This window comes from Microtus ochrogaster, chromosome 1 (assembly GCF_000317375.1).
Source record: "Microtus ochrogaster isolate Prairie Vole_2 chromosome 1, MicOch1.0, whole genome shotgun sequence".
NCBI classification, from domain to species: Eukaryota; Metazoa; Chordata; class Mammalia; order Rodentia; family Cricetidae; genus Microtus; species Microtus ochrogaster.
The window spans coordinates 100,475,683-100,495,314 of NC_022009.1; the positions used below are offsets into that span (position 1 = coordinate 100,475,683).

Genomic DNA, 19,632 nt, shown 5'->3' on the forward strand with positions numbered 1-19,632 from the left:
GGCTAGTATAGGTTTTTCTATATTTCAAAGTGTCAATATTTGTACTCAGCCCACCAAAAAATGCATTGCTTCTTAAGGCACAGTATAGACTTACTAAAAGCAAGAAAATGATTTTTATATAGCATTTGCACAACAAATCATTATACTGCAAAATGTTGGGTATTCGTTTATGGTCCGTGGTCTCCTTAGCCTAAGAAGAGAATATCCTTCAGAGTTTGGCAATTAGTAATTAATGAGAGAAAGGATCTAAACTGTAAAGACTGGGCCACAGTTCTTCGAATGAGCCTCTTGGAGAGTTTTGCAACCAGGCACATTGTTTCAGTACTTCAGGAATGTTTTGGATGCAAAACACAGGCCTTGGGAAGATGAAAGCAGCATTCAAAGGGAAGCTCCAGACCTCCTAAGTGAATGCCCAGGCTACTTTCAGAATCTGGTTGGAGTAGAAAGAAATACACCACACTTATCAGTGATCTTTTTCTTCCTGTGGTCTCAGAAGTGTGGAAAAAGTAAATGACTGGGATACGAATTCTAAAATCTCAATTTCATAAAATTTCGTAGTAAAATAAGAAAAATATGTCTGATCTCCAAAGTCCTAAAATATGCTTCAATGTAGTAACATCCTCGGGGAATTTCTCTGGTGTGGGAGAAGCAAGAATTAGGGTGGGCCTGTGTTCTGGATGCCATAGCAATAATTAAAATTTCACTGTATTGTAACAGACAGGAAAGACTCAGGAGTTTCATCTGGCCTCTGTACTCAAGGAAATGGCAATGCCCCACTTTTTACACATACATAAATGAGGGGTCAGAACCAACTGCAGAGTATCATTTCTATCATTTATACCTATCATTTCTGGCATTCCACCAAAAACAAAAACCCAGAAATCAGCAGTACGTAGAAGGCCTAGGGACTCTTCCTTTGTCTGCTTTCCAGAATCTGAAAGGCTCTCTGCAGAAGACTAGAAAGTCAGCTCAGGAGATGACAGCACCCAGAGTGTGGACCATTTTGCCTCCATTCATAGTGGTTGTGAGGTGGCCAGCTCCACAGAGACCGTGGAGAACTGGGACCAGGAGCCCACTTCTTCTCCCACACCGGCCCTGCTGTTCAAATGATTCATTGTGTTTACTCTGGGGCTGAAGTTTTGGGATTCAATGAAAGCATTTTCCTGGCAGGATTCTGAGATCGCCCACCAGGCTAGTTAAGTGGACAAGAACAGTTCCCTCTCCCAGTTAGAGTGAGCAAGTTCTTGGTGTTCGGTGCCTCCACCGATGGCAATGATTTTGCTGAACTTTGCCGCTTCCTTGTGTGTTGTGGCAATTCCTCCTGCAGGCTCATTAAATTTCTCTATAACTTCCTTTCCTTGGAACTGACAATGTCAATGTAGACAATACTTAACATGCCCACATGATACATCACCTCTTTCCCATTGTTTGCTCTAATCATCTCTTGCTATTTACTGATTCAGGCTCTTTTTCTCTTTCAGTCATTTCTACCTAATCTAAGCAAATGTACATACCATCCTTACTAGGCCAACCCTAACTCCGTGATAGCGTTCCTCAAATTCTTATCTTATTAAGTAGGAAGTTTCATGACAAATAAATCCAGAAGTTGCCTCATTTCTTCAGAAATACAAATTTACAGAGAAAATAATGTAATAATAAGAACTAAGTTTTGTTTCCATCAGTTGCTGGATGAAGGTTCTATGGTGATATTTAAGATATTCATCAGTCTTACAGGGCAAGGCCAGTTCTGGCACTCTCTCCTCTACTGCTTAGGGTCCTAGCTGGGGTCATCCTTGTGGATTCCTGGGAATTTCTCTAGTGCCAGGTTTCTTGCTAACCCCATAATGGCTCCCTCAATCAAAATATCTCTTTCCTTGCTCTCATCTCTGTTCTTCCTCCATCTCTACTATCCTGTTCCCTCAAGTTCTCCTCCCCGATTCCCTTCTCCTCTTGTCTTCCCCTTCCACCCTCCTTACTCCTCCCACCCCAAGCTCCCAGGATTTAATCCCTACTGCTTGGACTGGCTGTTTTGGGAACCTGTTCTCTTTGCATGGATACCTTGCTCAGCCTAGATATAGTGGGGAGGGGCCTTGGACCTTCCCCAGAGCAATGTGCCTTGCCCTCTGTGAGGAGTGGATGGGGTGGGTAGGTGGAGAGAATGGGAGGAGGGGAGGTAGTAGGAACTGGAAATGGAATGTAAAATGAAAAAAGATAATTTGTTTTCTTTTTAAAAAATAAGTAAATAAATTTGAAAAAAAAATCCTAAATTTTGCAACTCTTTTTTTTTTTTTGTCACATAGGATCTTGTTTTTAGAGATGTCAGTCCTAAGCCTCACTGCTCTTCTGTGGACACTCATCTCAGAGCAAGGAAATACAAATGAGAAAATAATTATTGGTCATCTTCCATCGTGTTCCAGAAATATATTTATCTTTCATATTTGTTGCCATTTTTGCAAAGTTCTACAATTCAAACAAAGGGTATGTTGATCTGCACTTAAAGTGATAAAGCAAATTCTTTTTTTTTTCCTGTGTTTTTTGGAGGAGGGAGGTGGTTTTTTTTTTTTTTTCTCTTTGGATTTTTGTTCCAAGCAATTTTAATTTATACCAAAAGAATTCTCTGACCCCTTATTTTTGTTGCTTGGTCTACTCTTAATCCTCTGGCTGCCATTCGGCTATAAATACTAACTTACCCTCCATGCAGCCTTTCAAATCAATTAGTTGACAGTACAGAGTTTAAGTTCCACAAGCGAAGACTAATTAAGGATTCTGCTAGACAAGCGAAAGCCAGTGTTGGAAGAGACCAGAAGCAGAGACGCAGTTTAAAATGCATTTACTTTTCAGTCCATACCTTTAATTAGCTGTATCACTCCAGGGACTATAATTATCAGAATCGCTGTGAGCTTGCAAAAGGTTAGGAAAATCTGGATCCGGGCGCTCCAGCTGACACTCATGCTATTTAGGACCATCACCACAGCTGCAAACAAATGGACAACGTCACAAAAGGCGAACCCCCATGAGCACATCGATGTCTCAGGTCCTTGACAGTAGAAATGTGATCTATAAGCCTGGAGTGCTGGCATGAACTACCAGAACCTAGGAAGTTCAGAATCGCAGGCTCTGCACCAGATCTAGTCTCTCCTCTATTAAAACACTTCCTTGATATACATTCAAGCCTGAAAAGTTTAGATAAAACTCCTGCACAGTCAGAGAACCTGTTTTGGTTTTTGCGCTTTGATAAGAATGAACATACATTGCCATGTGATAACAATAAAGTAATGAAGAATAAAATATCTTCACTCTAAAGTTATCCCGTGCATCATGGTAGCGTTGCATTTCACCCTGAGGTCATCCAGTGGGCCATGAGAGGGTGGAATTTCATCCTGAGTCTTCTATCAGGTCACGAGAATGCTGACTTTGACTCAGGAAAGGGTAAGAAGTGCGTTGTATCAGGTCTTGTTCTTCAACATCAGGACCAGCCCTACCAGTACTCTTGTTGAACTTCCTCCCTGCTTTCCAAATAGATAATGAGGGGTGAGCTTTAACTACCCTACAAGTGTTGACTATTTGATCAAAAAATTTTGGGGGATTTTTTTCAATGTAGGATGCACAATGGGTCTGAAGCCAGGAGTCTTCCTTCTTCTTAATGATAATGTTGACAGTTTCCCAAGAAGCCACCCCTATCCACACCAAGGACAGAACAATGGCTGTTCATTCAGACACTGCCAGCAATCAGCTCTATTTCTGGCCCTGGTAGATAGCTAATATATTTTTGTTGTATGAATAAATGAATGAATGAGTAAACTGGGTTATCAAAAATGTTAAGGAACAGTTTTAATAGTGATGTTCTAGGTTTTCCTTTTCTTATCTGATGGAAAGTCTAGGGCTACTCTACACAGTGAATTTCAACTTTATGTTCTTGCAAAAAAGGTAGTAGGCACAGTGCAACCAAAAGCAGTTGGCAGCCATTTCATTCTGGACACATATGGTTCTCATCAATAAACCTTTTTTCTTCTTTTGTAAAGGTATATTCTCCCTTAGCAAAGATTTTTAAAATGTATGGAATTATTTCTCAGGAATTTAACAATAAAACACTCCCAAAATTCTTACCATTCAAATTGGAATGTGTACAGTCAAGAGTTGTCAGCATGCTTCCCTTATATAAAATAATCATTTCCTCAGTTCCCTAATTAGAAATTGCTGCAGTATTAGCAATACACAATGACTAATGGGAAAATTAAAACAATCTATACCCAAATAGAACCTAATTAATGCACATTCTTTCAATGGTTTTGGGCAGCTATCTAAAATCAATATCCAATACATTATGTATTACATGCAAAGGTGTTTATAGCAGCTACTGACCCACAGACTAGGGTAAAGAGCCATTGATGTGTGCATGGGGAGATGACAAAGTCAGAGACAGGAAAACAGGATGTCTGAGGATTATTTATAAAAATAATATCAAGTATCTAAAGATGACAAAACATCAAAAATTTTCAAACTTGAAATTTAGTTTACAGCAACATTTCAACAAATTTTGTGGAGAAAAGGATGAGCAAACTATGTACATAAATGTGTATACACAACCAAAGCTAAAGAGGTGATGGGGGTGAGGGAAAAGAAAGAGGAACAGACTTTCACTAGGAAACGGTTCACATGGTATAGGCAGATTGCTACCACACTATACATACTAAATTAATACAATTTGCTTTGCAAAACATACCCCCAGAGTAAGGGTAGACATTTTAATGAGTAAATGAAGCAGTGAGTTAAGTCTTACTGAGAAAAAGACAAATTCAGGGGGCTCAGAAGAGTCCACTGAAAGTGAAACGGGGTGTAGTAATGTAGTATTTCAAAGTAATAATAACAGCAAATGGTCAAAAGGGCCTGAGGTAAGGGGCATCATTTTTAAGCTATTTTTGAAGCTGAATATATGAGGAAATAAATAGATCCACTGTCAGTGATCAAAGGCATTATTTTATCGGGAATGATTAAAAGTAAAATAATTTATCTGTCTCTAATACGTACAGAGAAGTGACATATCAAAAACAATGAAAGGCAACTCTGCTTTTTTCATATTGAATGAGTATCTATTTCCTTATGTCAAACCTTATGTAATTAATGGTTCATCACATGAGAATGATAATTTTTTTTTAATTAAAGAGGTCCAACTTTGACATGAAGGTGGAAAAAAAAAAAAAACTTGTCCTTGGATGTCCCCAGCAACAAAGGAGCCCTGTGCTTGCCTTTCTCAGGTGGTCCTAAGTAGAAAAGAGGCCCTGGGAGAAAGAGGAAAGGGGGAAAAGGGGGAAATAAAGACGTGGACACACTGGGCAAGAAGAAATATTCTCATTTGAAGAACACCTGATCACATGCATATTTGGAAAAAGAAGGTCCGCTGCCTCTTAAATGCTTGGTGTTCGTTGAAATATGAAAACCAATGAGGATCTGGGACATTATTTTCTATTTTCTAAACTTTCCCCAAACAAATGGAAGACACAAATCAATCACCAGGAATTGATCCTTTCACCTTGCTTCCTTCCTCTTAGCTGAGGAAAGAATTCTTAGTAAGATTGAAGTCCCTCAAGCTTTCCTCCAAGGTCAGCTTTATCTGAGCGGCTAACATTGTACTCATCGGTAGCTACATCATCTTCCAGGAGGTGCCCCTCAATGACCTGGAGGTACAGTCTAGTAAGGGACAAGGCCACCCATGGGACAGCCAGAAGAGGTTCTCAGGCTGCTATAACCACTGCTTCATCCTGTGTTACACAGCAGGATTTAAGGCTGCATGCGCTATGTATTCAACAGTATTGAGTAGGGATTTGGGATTCAGTAAACACAGCAGTGGTCTGAGTTTCTGATGTTAACCATATCTGCCTCTTAAATGCACGCCATCTAAGCATATTGTATAAGAAAACAAGTCTGAGCCAATACTCTGGCCTGGGTTTTACTCCCTTTAAGTAACAGTTAATTTCACACATGAGGAAATTTTGGGGGGGCTTATTTCAGATTTTTACCAAAACGAAAATTCAGCAAGCAACACATGGCCGTTATTTACTTATTTATGATGCAGGTTCCTAGAAATCAAAATGTAGCAGAAAGAGCTATATCCATAAATCTTAGAGATAAGGAACCCATTTTTGAAAGGAGTTGTATTTAAAAAGGATGTTTAGGGAAATCTTACGGGCTGACGCTCTGATTGAAGGGCTAGCAAGTATTTCTTCCTGCACACTCCATCACTCGCCTCTGTCTTTCATTTTGAAAAGAGAGGTTACAGATTGTTGTCTCTCAAAGCCATATTCTTTCGGGCTTCCGCCTTTGGAGCACTCCGTGCTAAACTGCTAACACATACAGATGCTATATATGAATGCTACATGATGAGATGAAGTGGGTGCCTCCACTGTTTCCTGCAGCAGCTGCTGGGTTCCTTTATCTCTCAGCATCCATTTCCCGGATGCATGGATCTCAGAAAGTACCTTTAGACAGCAGACGGCCAACTCTGTATCTATGATCTCACTGTTGGGAATAAACAGAGCCAGCAGCACAGAAATGTAAACTAGTATCTTTTATCAGAGAGGGTGCAAAGACTTCCACGGGTAGTGTTTGTCAATCCTCACATCTCTACGACATGGCTGTGAGTATCGGTCGTGTATTTCATATGAGCAGGTGAAACTCCGGCTTCTGTTTAATTTGCTGGTCTTCATAAATAGGCAGTACGTGTTAAGATAAGATTAGAAGGCAGGTCGGCAAACTCCTGAGCTCAAGCCTTTACCACGAGCTCACACTCTGCATATTATCCTCATGAAAGATATGGCTGTTGTTCCTTAGTATATGTATATCTTGCTGTGCATATCTACCAAAAGGTCAGCTGTATTGGGTTGTAATTTAGCTCATGGAGAAAATGAGCAAGGATACCTAGGCTTCAGATTTAAAGAGGTCCACAGACACGCACTGTGACTGGATTGTCAACAGAGGCTAGTCATATATTTTCAATATAATTTGAAGGTGCCAGGAAAACAGAAATCATCATAACATATTTGTAGCATCAGCTGGTTTGATTGTATCTTTCTCTGTGTGTACATGCCCTTGTGTGTTCGCGTGAGTGTGACCACGAGGTAGGCACATGCGTATATACATTAAGAGGCCAGAGACAGATGTTGACCTAGCTCTCTACTCTATTTTGGAGACGGGATCTCTCATTGAAGTGGCGCTCACTGATTTAGCCCTGGAAGCCATTCAGTCTCTTAATTCTTCAGTCCTGGAATTACAGGCTAGGGATGAAATTCAGGTCTTCATGCTTGCTTAGCAGACATTTTACCTACTGAACCATCTTCTCAGCCCTTAGCTATGATTCATAATGACAGACAAATGCCATTTTCTTGCCCACCACAATTACATTCACAAGGTTTAAGCTATACAACATGACTCTTATCTATACATGAAGCAAACACGCAAAGCATACGAGACTTAGAGATGTGGTAGGGTAGACGTGAGTACAACTCATAGCATAAGAAGAAAGTGGTGCTGTAATATTATTCCACATGAGAATACGCTTCTTTAGGTCCAGCTTTAGCTACCAGAGCGATAGGCTCGATATTTTAAATCCTGAATAAACATGCCTGTTCCTTCAGACTATGAGAGAAGTGGAAATTGCGATCTTCCACAGAAAGTCGTTCATCATGTCAGAATCGGATTTGTGGACATAAAAGTCAAAGTGAATTTACAAGATTTTCCACTTACACTTAAACATGCCTAACATTTTTGCAAAAATGGACGGCATTTTGTATAAACACAAGCATCTCATCTTCATTATTTGCTGGAAATGGGGTACTTTGAAGAAAATGTGGGTAAATTAGCATTTAGATAAATCCCTCCCTTGCTCTGCTATTATTTTGCAAATGATGGTTAAAATTTCACAAAAGTTGAAACTCTTTTGAAGTTTGACCTTTTTCTATACTTAACTAGAGATTTAAATTCCTCATTTCCCCTCTAGGAACTCAGGAAGTAATTCGTGCAATTAAACTCCATTTTCTTCATCTCCTCAACCTTCCCCCTATAACAGGCAGAACATCACCTATATTCACTTTGAAAAATAAAGTATTTGAAAGATTTGCCCCAGGTAAATTACACTTTATTTTTGTTTCCACCCCCTGTTGCTCCATTAAAAGCTAAATTCCTCTTAAAGGCAGTTTGACTTTTCCAATTAAGTCATTGACTTAAATTACTTCCTGCAGACTCAAGAGAATATTCTGGTTTTTCTTTCAATACTTCTGAGTTTAAGACCTTGTCCCTGATCAGCATCTGTAGTTTACGTCACAACTGACAAACTAATACTATAGCTAGTGACAAAAATAAAGGAACTATCGAGATTCCATCAGCCCATCAGGCTCTTCTCTAGTGACATTCCTCCACCAAACTCTACTACAAATACAGGAGCCCAAGCAGAGCTTGCTGATCCTTTTTTGCAATTGTTTTAAATTTGGGGGAGAGGTTTGAAATTTTAAATCCCCTACAATATGAAAGCCGCCTTTAAAAAAGGTTAGCAAAGTTGGAATTCATAACAGAGACATTTAGACTTATAAAAATAAAAATACAAACACATCAGCATTATTTATCTAATTTCATGGCCAAAGCACGAAAATGGTTGTGGATCTGTAAATATTTGTCCACCAGGATTTACTTTAAGATTTCTGCTTCTGTTTTTAAATTAATAGCACGTATTAATAATAGTCTAAAGAGTTCTTTAAGATATTTTCCTTGAGATCCTTTCTCTTCTCGCTCTTCATGAAACAACTGTGATGGGATTCGGTCTCATTCAGGGAAAGAGAATACGATAGATGGAAACATGGCTGTTAGTCTAACCCTTTAGTGCAACATCAGAGTCATCCAGAGCCTTCCATGTGTAAGGAACACTTCAATCTTTAGTCTCTGATACAATTTTACATTTCTATCGTCAATCAAGATACATTGTTATTTCACAGGCATTTTATCAATCAATGAAACAAAAGCATAAATATGTTTAAGAGACCAAGATCACATAACCAAGAAACCAGAACACTTTGTTCTAGATCCAAGTTGTTGGTCTATAGTAATTACAACCACTGTGTAAGATGATTCACCCCTAAAAGATCACGGTGCCAGATCTAATATCTTGTCTAGCAAACTTTTTCTCTCCACTAATCATCCTCAGAACTGAAACTTGCTAAAACTTAGGTTTAACAGGTCACAAACTACAAGTATTTCTGCCAAATTTAAAACAAACAACAACAACAACAACAACAACCAAAAAACAACCTTAGAGCTCTTCTCATAAAGTCAATCAGTTAACAGATACCTCCGGAGCACAAACAAGCAACCTAAGTGCTGTTGAGGAGCTGAGAACATAGCATTGTAGAGGCCCCTGCTCCTAGGGAATTCCAGTGACATTTCTCCACAGAAGTAGAACTACTCTGTGCTTGTCCTGCATTCTTAATAAGCTGCAGGCGTCACCACAAACACTCTACATATTGCTGAGTCTTCACGGCCCCCACAACACGGGCAAAGCATCCCAAAGACAATACTGAGATGCAAAGCAGTGAGGTCAATGGTTCCTAAGTTTTCTATCTATGGTGTCTATAAAGGGAAGACTGTCATAGGCAGCTACATCTTCATTCCAAGAACTCCAAAACGTATACTTTTCAGTCATTTTCTTTGTCTTTCCAGAGAAATGTTCCAAATAATTCACTGCGTCAGTATTCATGTCACAGAACAACTGTGTGTTTAAGAGTAAGCTGTTTTGTTGAGAAATCCATGTATATCGTCCCAGAGATGTTTTTACATAGGATCACTCACACTCTGTTACTGACTACTAGCCCTTAGGGTGTCTGCTGTCACAAGGGCATTGAGCTTTGTGTTATTCTATTTAGCCACTGTGGAGGGAGCGACCCTCTAAACAGTTTTCCCTGAGTGTGCAACTCAGCTACTCCTGTGTTCTGTTCTCTGTATTTTTCAGCTTAGTCAACTACGATCTTAAAAATTCAGAAAACAACGATTCAATCAGCAACTTCTCTCCATGACATTCTAGAATGTTATAGGAAAGGACCATCAGATTTGGCTCTGGATGGCTAACTGATTCTTGTACATGTTCCTCTTTTCAGTTCATTTCTTTCTGCAATTTCTAAATGCCTATGCCCACTGATTTAAAAAAAAAAATGAACAACTTCCTAATTTGTAGCCCATAAACAAATCTTCTAGCTGAGAAGGGCTACTAATTATCAGAACTTGAGAGAAAATTCTTATCATGGCCAAAAATAGGCTGAGAAAAAATAACCCTGAGGGTGACAGTCAATATCACCAGAAACAATACAAATACAACATACACACCCGACATATAAGCATAACCCCAGAATCATTCATGAGTAATGATTTCACATAGCACTGGCATAGGGTAATTTCCAGTTCAAAAACCACCCCTCAGAATAGTTCTTCATCTCTAAGAGTCTCCCGATTCACTGTCCGTTTAATATTTCATTGCAGAAGAAGTTTTTATTTGTCTGCTTTTGAAGATCATCTCCCACACTGTTGATGCAGTAAACAGTTGGCATACATTATAATGGCAGAGGCCCCTTTGAATCCTGTGTTTCTGCCTCTAGTTCCCGACACCCATTTGAAATGTTAAGCACAAAGAACCCAATTTGGGGGATACTATGCAAAAAACGCTAAAGAAAATTTGCCTCCAATCACTTGGTTATGTTGTTTTCTTATTTTCAGTTACAGCTACAGTACTCACTGATGCCCACAGCTGTTACGAGCTTGATTGCAAGTTCAGGGATTTCACATTGAACAAAAAACGGTTCCAGAATGTAGCGTCCAAAGGCCAAGGATATCACAGCCGTAGCTCCAGGGCTAAGAAAAAATATATGAAGGTTAACTACAGGCAGCAATGAGTATCAGTTTCACTAAAACATTTTTATCTTCAGGTCTTACTACCTAACATGTGGAACCTATCTATACAGACTGTTATGTGTAGTTATGTATCTAACACAGACGTCTATTATGCTTAGAACTTTGTCTTTTATTAAGTCACCATACTTTCCAAAGGAAATACTGTCTACACCAGAAATGGTTAATTTCTAAAAGTCTTTGTGAAAATCAGCACTTGTAGGTGTTCATTGCCAAAGTATGTCTAAATCTTGAGTGTTGACTCTTAATTTTCTAGTTTAAAAGAAATCCCAAAGTCAAGAAAATATTCTTAACTTCTTAAGAATATGTATAGAGAGAGAACCACAGAATAAGCAGGCAAAATCCCAGCCTGAGGAGACAGAAACCAGACAATAAGTCATCTCTCTCTAGTTCTTCAAAGGGAAAAATGAATATTCCATTTCATCTTCAATATGAGTACATATTGTTGCCACACACAAGGAAATCACAGAATTGCTAAACATCTCAAGTAAGAGCCCCTTTCTGCTTCTCTTCCTTCTTGTGGTTACCTAATATCCAGGCTTGATCCCTGGTTTACCAGAAGCCAGCCACCATTATCTGTCTCCAACCTTGGTCTCCTCCCTATTTCCAGTCACCACCACAAACATTGTAACGTTCTTCTCTCCCTTCTCCAAAGCAGATGCTCTTCTTAGGTTTTGTTGTTGTTGTTGTTGTTGTTGTTTTTATCATTTATAAGTCTTTCATTTGCATGGCATTTCAGTATCCTTAAAACATACTTAGGCCTTGGTCAGGTCTTGCCCATATACTCAGTCTAAACTTCTCCTGCCTCTTCCCTTGCCTTCTTCCCAGAATCAAGATGTGAATCACTTCCGTTCAGAGCCTTTTCAAATAACTACTTTTGCTCCTGCCGTGAGCGGCACATGTAGGGCAACTTGATTGTTCTGTGTGCAGAATCAGCATCAAATAGCTGCTTTTTGTACTATCTGGGTTTGGTCTTGGTCCAGAGAAGTGTCCTCAACCCTCCGTCTGGGTCAGATCTGTCCAAGTGTCCTCTTACACAATGCCAAACCTGTCCCTTCCACTCTGCATATCACAGTAGGGTTTCTATTCTACTTCTTGTGACTCCCAGATTGAAACTCTTGACTTTGAGTTCTATCAGAACAAGACTGTGTCCATTGCTAACCAGAACTTTATTCCAGTGCAGTGACTGTCACACAGCAGTTACTGAATATTTTGTGAATGAGTGAACTTAACTTTAAAGTCCCCACCGTGTTCTGTCGGGTGAGTGTGCCTGGATTCATTTGGCAGATTATTTCTGGCAGCACAGACTTAATTCGCTAGTATAACTTTAACATTAGAGATCACAGTTATTACTATTTATATGTCATGAGTATTACTACTAGAAGAGAAGCATTTATGTACTGAGGGAACCATGTCCTTCTTCATGTCATTCGTTATTTTGTCTGTTTGAAAAATTACCCCAGCACGAGTCCAGTGTGAAAAAGGGGAATACAAATGTATCTAAAAGTTTCCAGAATTTATTCCGGTAGTTGGACTACACACACACACACATACACACACACACACACAAACACACTAAAGCAGTTGTTTCACAACTAAAGCAACATCTGATTATCACCTGTTTAGGAGCAGGAACTGTGGTTCATTCCAATTTAGATCTCTTTATCTTGCAATTTGCCATTTGCAGCAATTTGTGGAAAGAATAAATTAACGAACCAGCACCATATCGGTCCATTGCGAATGGAGTGATCACACCCACGGCAACACTGAGCAATTAGATAAAGTTACACAGCAAGCGCATGGATGAAGATGCAGTGAAGTCGAAGGACATCAGGCTGGGAGGCCCAACAGCCTGACAGGCCAGCATTCTAAATGTTCTTATTTCAGTGTTATTTGAGCATGTTACGCTCAAAATAACATAATTTTGGACTTCCTGAAGCTTATTAAGGAAGGATTCATAGCCAGGATTCACAGGCAGCTGATGTAAATGGTGGGAAAGTCATAAAGGTGTAAGACTGCCTAATGCAACACTGGTAGCTAACGTAAATGAAGGACAGGGTGATGAGTTCAATGTTAGTGGGCTGCAGAGGCTACTTTCGTTTTTTAGAAGGATTAAGAGATGAAAGAAATGTCATAAGCTAGGGATGAATCAAAAACTGTTTTCTCTTTTTAAAAAAAATTAAAAGGTGTTTAAGGATAAACTTTGAAGAGCACATGACTCATATAAGTATACAGAATTACATCCCAGATAAGAGACCTTGGGGAAACAGAAAGGATGCTCTTTTATCTTCATTTAATTCTAGCAATTTCTAAGCAACAAAGAACTGTCATTACCAATGAAGTGTGCCCTACTCTGTAGTTTGTCATTAACGCCATAACAATCGCTCCTGCTAATGAACACGTAAGAGCTCTGCCTTTGTCACGTGTGTTAAGAGCAGAATGAAAACTCACCTGAGAGTGGGCCATATGTTTACAGGGTGAGCAAGGTTCCCTGAGGATCCCTACTGAATTCTGCCATCAGAAAGTGCAAGTCACATCCCGTGGAGGAGTTAGCACAAAGCACCTGTGACACAAGCCACACACGTGACATCACAGACTCCCCACAATGCTGAAGGAAATTTGCTATTCAGAGTGACTTGGCGCTATTCCGTGCCAGGAGAACAAGGAAGGGGGACTGTGTCTTACAGCCCTACAATCAAAAGACTTTCGCAACTGCAGATTGCTGGTGTGTTTAATGTGAGGAAATGAATCACTCGGGCTGTGTAAACTCGATCTTGTGCTTACTTTTCGTGAAGCATAAGACTTGATAATACACTCAGTTGTTTGGCACAGACGTTCCTTAGTCACAAAAGTAAAGTTAAATGGCCTGATGACATCATCAGCAATAAGAAAAAACTCGGAATGCTGGCACATTAAACTCTGTCTGGTCAGTCAAAGGGCCAGGGTGTCAGGGGAGGGATTTTGAAGTTTCACCTCCTCTCTAATAAATACCTTTCCTATGAATTAAATTTGAAGCTTAAAGAAAACTGTTCTTATGGCTTAGGGTCTTCGTGTTTCCAACAAAGTCACATGACACATATTTGTCATTAGGTAAAAGTAGTAGAGGTGAACCTGAAAAGCGATGAAATGAATAGGGTTATTCTCCCTGAATCATTGCCACATCCTTACCGTATGATGAGCAGTTCCACCCAGACTCGGACAAAAGCTAGTAAAGGGCCAAAGACCTCCAGAATGTATGTGTAATGACCACCAGATTTCTTTATGCTCGTCCCCAATTCAGCATAGGACAAGGCTCCTGCAAAAGGTTATAATAAAAAGGTATGAATTTGATGCATAACCAAGCAGTCTTGTGACCGAATCACACAGCAGCATTTGGGTTACATTCTTTTGGTCAGAATGACCTCCTTCACGAGAACAATCATCATCTCATAACCAAGACCCACCGAGTTTCTCTTTTAACGTCCTCACAACTGAGACCTGTCTCAGGGTAATAAAAAAAAAGAAAGAAAGAAAGAAAGAAAGAAAGAAAGAAAGAAAGAAAGAAAGAAAGAAAGAAAGGGAGGGAAGGAGGGAGAGAAAGAAGGAAGGAGGGAGGAAAGGAGGAAGGAAGGAAGGAAGGAAGGAAGGAAGGAAGGAAGGAAGGAAGGAGGAAAAGCCAAGGACTGGAAAGATGGCTCAGCACTTATGAGCACTGACTGCTCTTCCAGAAGACCCAAACTCTATTCTCAGCATCCACATGGTGACTCACAACTATCTGTGTCTCTAGGTCCAGGTGATTAAATGCCCTCCTCTGGCCTCCTCCAGCACCAGGCATGTACATTGTACATACATACGCACATAGGCAAAATAGCCATACACATAAAAACAAAATAAAATGAACTGAAAATAAATGTAAGGAAAGGAATTTTGTTCAAAATGGTTGACTACAAACATGGTTGAGAATTTGTGGTCAGAAACCAGAGGACAAAGGCAAAAGACAAGGCAGATGTCAATGATACTGACCTATTCTTTGAATAACAACACTACTTCATGCTAAGACAAGCTATGCACTCAAACTGACCTAATTATGGCATTTTAATACACTGTAAATAAACAATGTTTCTGTGGCACATCAAAATATGGGTTATCTGTTCTTTGGACCAGAATGGACCACACACCTTGTGAGATTTCCGTTAATTGATTTTTCAGCAAATTGAATCTTGATTCAGTTGCTTGGTTCCTGCAAATGGTTATTGTGGATGTTTTCAAGATGTACATCCAGGAAGTTGAAAGGACAACTGCTTTTACAATGAGATTCCATATGTATAGTCACATATGCAATGTAAAATCAATTATAAATTAAGTTGTGGGTAGAAACAATACTAAGATGAGATTGGAGAAGCTATTTTAACTCCTCAAATACTAATTTTCATCCCCTTTGAGGTGAAAAAAAATGGATTTCATCTCATAAAAGACTTGTGCATATTAAGGTTGTAAAGTATAGCACAGGTAGGACTGATTCTGTGAACAACACACAAAAACGCTATACTTACCAACTAGCTCGTAGTCAATTACAAAGGACAAAAAAATAAATAAATTCTAATTTGAGCCAAAAAAAAAAAAAAGCACTGAATACATTGCTTAGTGCTCAAAGGTAACAGAGTTCTGCCCAGGAACCTAATGACACTCCAACTCCATGTGGAAAGTAATTCCTGATCAGTTGTATCTCCTATAGAATGCCCAAAATAAATATAATTTGGAAAAGTAGTGAAGTTTGAGTGTGACTTACCTGGTTCCCACACCTAGCATTATCTCAGAGTCACTTGGAGAATTATTTTAAAGAGGAAAGGAGTCAGGAAAGACTTTAAGACCACACCCTCGACTTATTCTCAGAGTCCAGACTCCACCCCAAAGAACACTCCAAGCAGCTCTGGTGTTTCTTAATGCCCAGGGATGTTAAAGTGTTGAGTCTGCATGTCGTTATTTAAGAATTTTAGAGTAGTTCACTAATTTGGAACTAAAGATTAACTAGCTACAGTAAGCTTCTTTTGAAAAAGTCATTACCATGTTGGTAGGTTGTCCAGAAAAGCAACCAATATAACCTAGTCATTGGAAAGAGTCTTGAGCGCCTTGGAATTTACTGTCAGGGAATCAATACCCAGACCTCTGTACACTTTGCCCCGGGTTTAAATTGAGTTCTGGGAGAATGGAATTTTCATTTAAAGGTCTCAAACTCCATAACTATGTGCCCAGATGAAAAGAAGTTCAAAGCAGGCTGTAAAAGTCCATGTGTTGACCTCAGTGCTCAAAAAGTAGTAAACCAAATACAGATGCTGCTCCCCTTACAGAGGGTGACTTTGTCCCCCAACATATTCAGAGCACTAGTCAGTAGGAACTTCATGGGCAACACATAGCCTAGGGATCACTCTACACATTTGCTTTGAGCTAGACAGAAATCATTCTACACAAACTTCATTTTATAAGTGCTAAAATATCTCAAGGAATTAATTGAATGACACATTCTTATCACCTCCTACTAGAAGGTTAAAAAAAATCACATGCTGAACCCAGTGTTGGGGGCTCTCCTAGCCCACATTCTTGATTTGTATTCCCTGGGTTCTAGAGCTTCAAGGAGGAGAAGAGCTCTCTTTTTGTATCTCACTTGTTTCCTACTTGTAAAGACTTTACCACCAAAAAGCTCCCAGTAATTGAAGTGGAAACAATGTAAGAGTTCACCTCTGAAGTCAGTGCCCAAACATCCACTCCAGCTCACAGCACTCGCTCAGGTGTTCTCTACCGTTTCCTGAGTTTCCTCTAAAGATGGCAGACTAATATACACAAGCATATTTTTACTGTGCAAGTCAACTAGCCCAGCCTTCAAAGTAATTCATTTTACCGCGTCTGAATAACCATTGATTGTGTGTGGAAATCAACTCGCACAATGGGAGATGCCTATATGAAAGTCTGCAAAGTCCAAGAAACTGGTTGTAGTTTCTCTGATTAGATATTGATTTATTCTAATATATCAAGTACTGGAAGGCGCTGAAAGCCTGAGGGGACGCTGTCATTTAAGATCAACAATTGAGTTTCTCTTTGCTTCTCTGGACCTGCATATGCCAGAACCACTTTAATATTAATGATGTAAGGATCCTGCTGGAGATTTGGACAACTGTATTACTGCAAAGAATGAAGAGAACTGGAAAGGGACCACACACAGCTGTCACCAAACATTTCATAAGGCATAATCTAGTCACATAAATGATGTCACCAAGGTTTCCAGGTTCTTAATTGAGCCATCGATCTTTCTATAGAAAGTCTGCTTTTAAAAGTAATTGAAATGCCTCCATCCTAAAAAACATATATTTGGGTTCCCTCTGTAAGTAGCTCTCCCCAAACAGTGATTTAAAATATCGTAAGACCTGAGCAGAAAGAATGAGTGGAGCCCGAGTTAGCACTCGGTCCCAGAGTAACTTGGTCCCAAGTTAACAGAATAACTTAAAAGTATGAGCTACTTTGGGACCAAAGTATAAATCAAGTCAAATAAATTGACCATTCACCACTTTCTGTCACCTTTACAATGAACTAGGGGAGTTTTCTGCTGATTCGCCCTCCTGATCAAAAGTCAATTATTTCCTCTACAGTATTAAGCCTCAAACCAATCAAAGAAACAGAACTTTTGAAAAGAAAAAAAAAATAGCCAGTGAACGGGTAGAGAAATTATGTTTCCCTAGAGACAGAGTAAATCACAGATGAAGAAAACAGATCCAGGCAAAGCAGGGAAGACACATCCAGTGAAGCCTGGAGGCTCATGCTGAGAAATTATGAGAATTTTTCTCATTTAAAGCTATTAAAAAGGGGGAGGGGGAAAGAAGTTCAAGTCATTGCCATTCAAGAGACTGAGTCACATCAAACACTTATCTTTCCAAGGACTTTTGAAAGCATAATATTAGGAATGAACAAGTCTATGAATTAAAAGTATCAAAAAGGCAAAGAGAAACACCCATTTGTTAAGCTAATAAAACGTCTGTGCCAGTGTTCTGAACATCCAGTTCTGCATGTAAATAGGCCATGCAGGCTGCACCTCACAGGTGTTTCAGCCAGCGAGCCAGCTGCCACAGCGCCCTAAGCATGCCTGCCTCACAGACTCAGAGAAAGCTTGCTCGGCTTTCTGGGTCATCAAAGTTAGTTTTTGCCCTCCTCACACCAGAGAAAAGTCAGAGAAGTCTGTCTCAGACAGGAAAAGAAAGGAGTGTAGCCTGAAGGAAAGAATCCAAGAGGATTCAGTCTATGCCAACAGCAGTGTGTTTGGGTAGTGCACATACCTGAACAACAACAACAAAAACTCAAAATATTTCCGGTAATATTCGCCATTCATTTACTCCTCAGAAATAACCCTTTGCTCTCCTGGAGAGCCCCATAGCCACACCCCCCAGAGAAGAAGCACACTCACCAAAAAGTGACAGTACTCCACAGGCCGACCAGAAAACCAGGGACATGCCCACGCTGCCCGTGTTCTGGAGTATGCCCTTGGGGGAGATGAAGATGCCCGATCCGATGACGGTGCCGATGATGATGGAGACCCCCCTCAACAAAGTGATCTTCTTTTTCAGGACCACCTTCTCCTGCCCAGGTGGCTCTTGGTCCCCCATGGAGGGCAGCTTCCCACTCACATTGCCAGGCAGGTAACCTCCTTTGGAGATGGTGGCCACAACTGGCTTTCTGACCATGATAGTGTCACACCAGGGGAGGGGAGTGAAGAAAAAAGAAAAAGAAAAAACAAACACAAACAAACTTTCAACTTTGGTTTCTCTAGATGTGACTGGTCCCTGCTTCCTCTTTGCTTTCACTGACTGGCTCGGCACTGTGATGCCCACAGGTGAAAACTCAGAGGTGTCTAAGAGCCTTCGTGGCGATCTAATTACCCCCTTGCCCCTCCGGAGCACCTGTGTGTGGCACGGGCTCCAGGAGCGTCAGTTTGCTGCAGCCGCGGCGGCTGCCCTATCATTACACACCAGCTCAGCTTCCTCGTGGGCTTGTATTTATGCTACCGCCTGTCACACCAACTTACTGGGCTACAATGATGATGCAAATTCTCCAGGTTTGCATCAGCCACATGAGAAAGCTCCAGCTTGAGAAAGCGCCAACATTACTCAGCTTTTTTTTTTTTTTAACAGTAGCGGGTGTGTTGCTCAACTGACCTAAAGCATTTCCCTGAACTAAGCATACTCTTAAAGAGGGGCTTAACCAATCCAAAAGAAGTAAACTGGGAACAGACTTTGTCCTGGCGGTGGCTTTAAGCAACTCAGCTCGCACAGAGAAGAGAATATGGAAAATGAAACAGGAAACGATTACTTCATTTTAAGGAGTTGCTTCTTAACTTTTAACGCGTGCATAAAAACGTTGTACGCACAACTGTTTTGACAATAGAAAAGTGCCTTAGGGCTGCTTCGTTTGCAGCAGCAAAGTTTAGACTTTATAATTTGTATTCTACTTACTTCCCCGGGTGTGTTTCCTAGCAACAGTGTCAAATCTAATATTTACAAAGCTAGAAAGTTTCTGCACACCAGAGCCGTGGCCACGCACAGCTCCACATGAAGAGACGCAATTATTTCTTAAGACCTCTAATGCACTGGTGTTTAAGATCGCCATCTGAGCTCGAGAAGCTGAACCACCGGCGACAGGAGAAAATCGTCACTTTGGGATTCTCGTCAG

The 19,632-nt window shown here is 40.2% G+C and overlaps 1 protein-coding gene across 3 annotated transcripts in view; it reads right to left on the bottom strand.

The window, feature by feature from the left end:
* The window catches only part of Slc7a11 (solute carrier family 7 member 11), a 73,573-nt gene extending 54,509 nt beyond the window's left edge, over positions 1–19,064 (bottom strand). The window contains exons 1-5 of one of the 3 annotated variants that reach the window (XM_026782989.1): positions 18,864–18,931; positions 18,371–18,639; positions 14,110–14,236; positions 10,769–10,884; positions 2,849–2,974 (exon numbers count right to left, since the gene is read on the bottom strand). In XM_026782989.1, the coding sequence (XP_026638790.1) occupies positions 2,849–2,974; positions 10,769–10,884; positions 14,110–14,236; positions 18,371–18,639; positions 18,864–18,925 (700 nt within the window). In that variant the 5' untranslated portion in view covers positions 18,926–18,931. Of the gene's footprint in view, positions 1–2,848; positions 2,975–10,768; positions 10,885–14,109; positions 14,237–18,370; positions 18,934–18,988 lie in introns of those variants that run through there. The other 2 variants (XM_026782994.1, XM_005343948.2) reach the window with 2 other exon arrangements.
* Between the last annotated feature and the right edge of the window lie 568 nt (positions 19,065–19,632).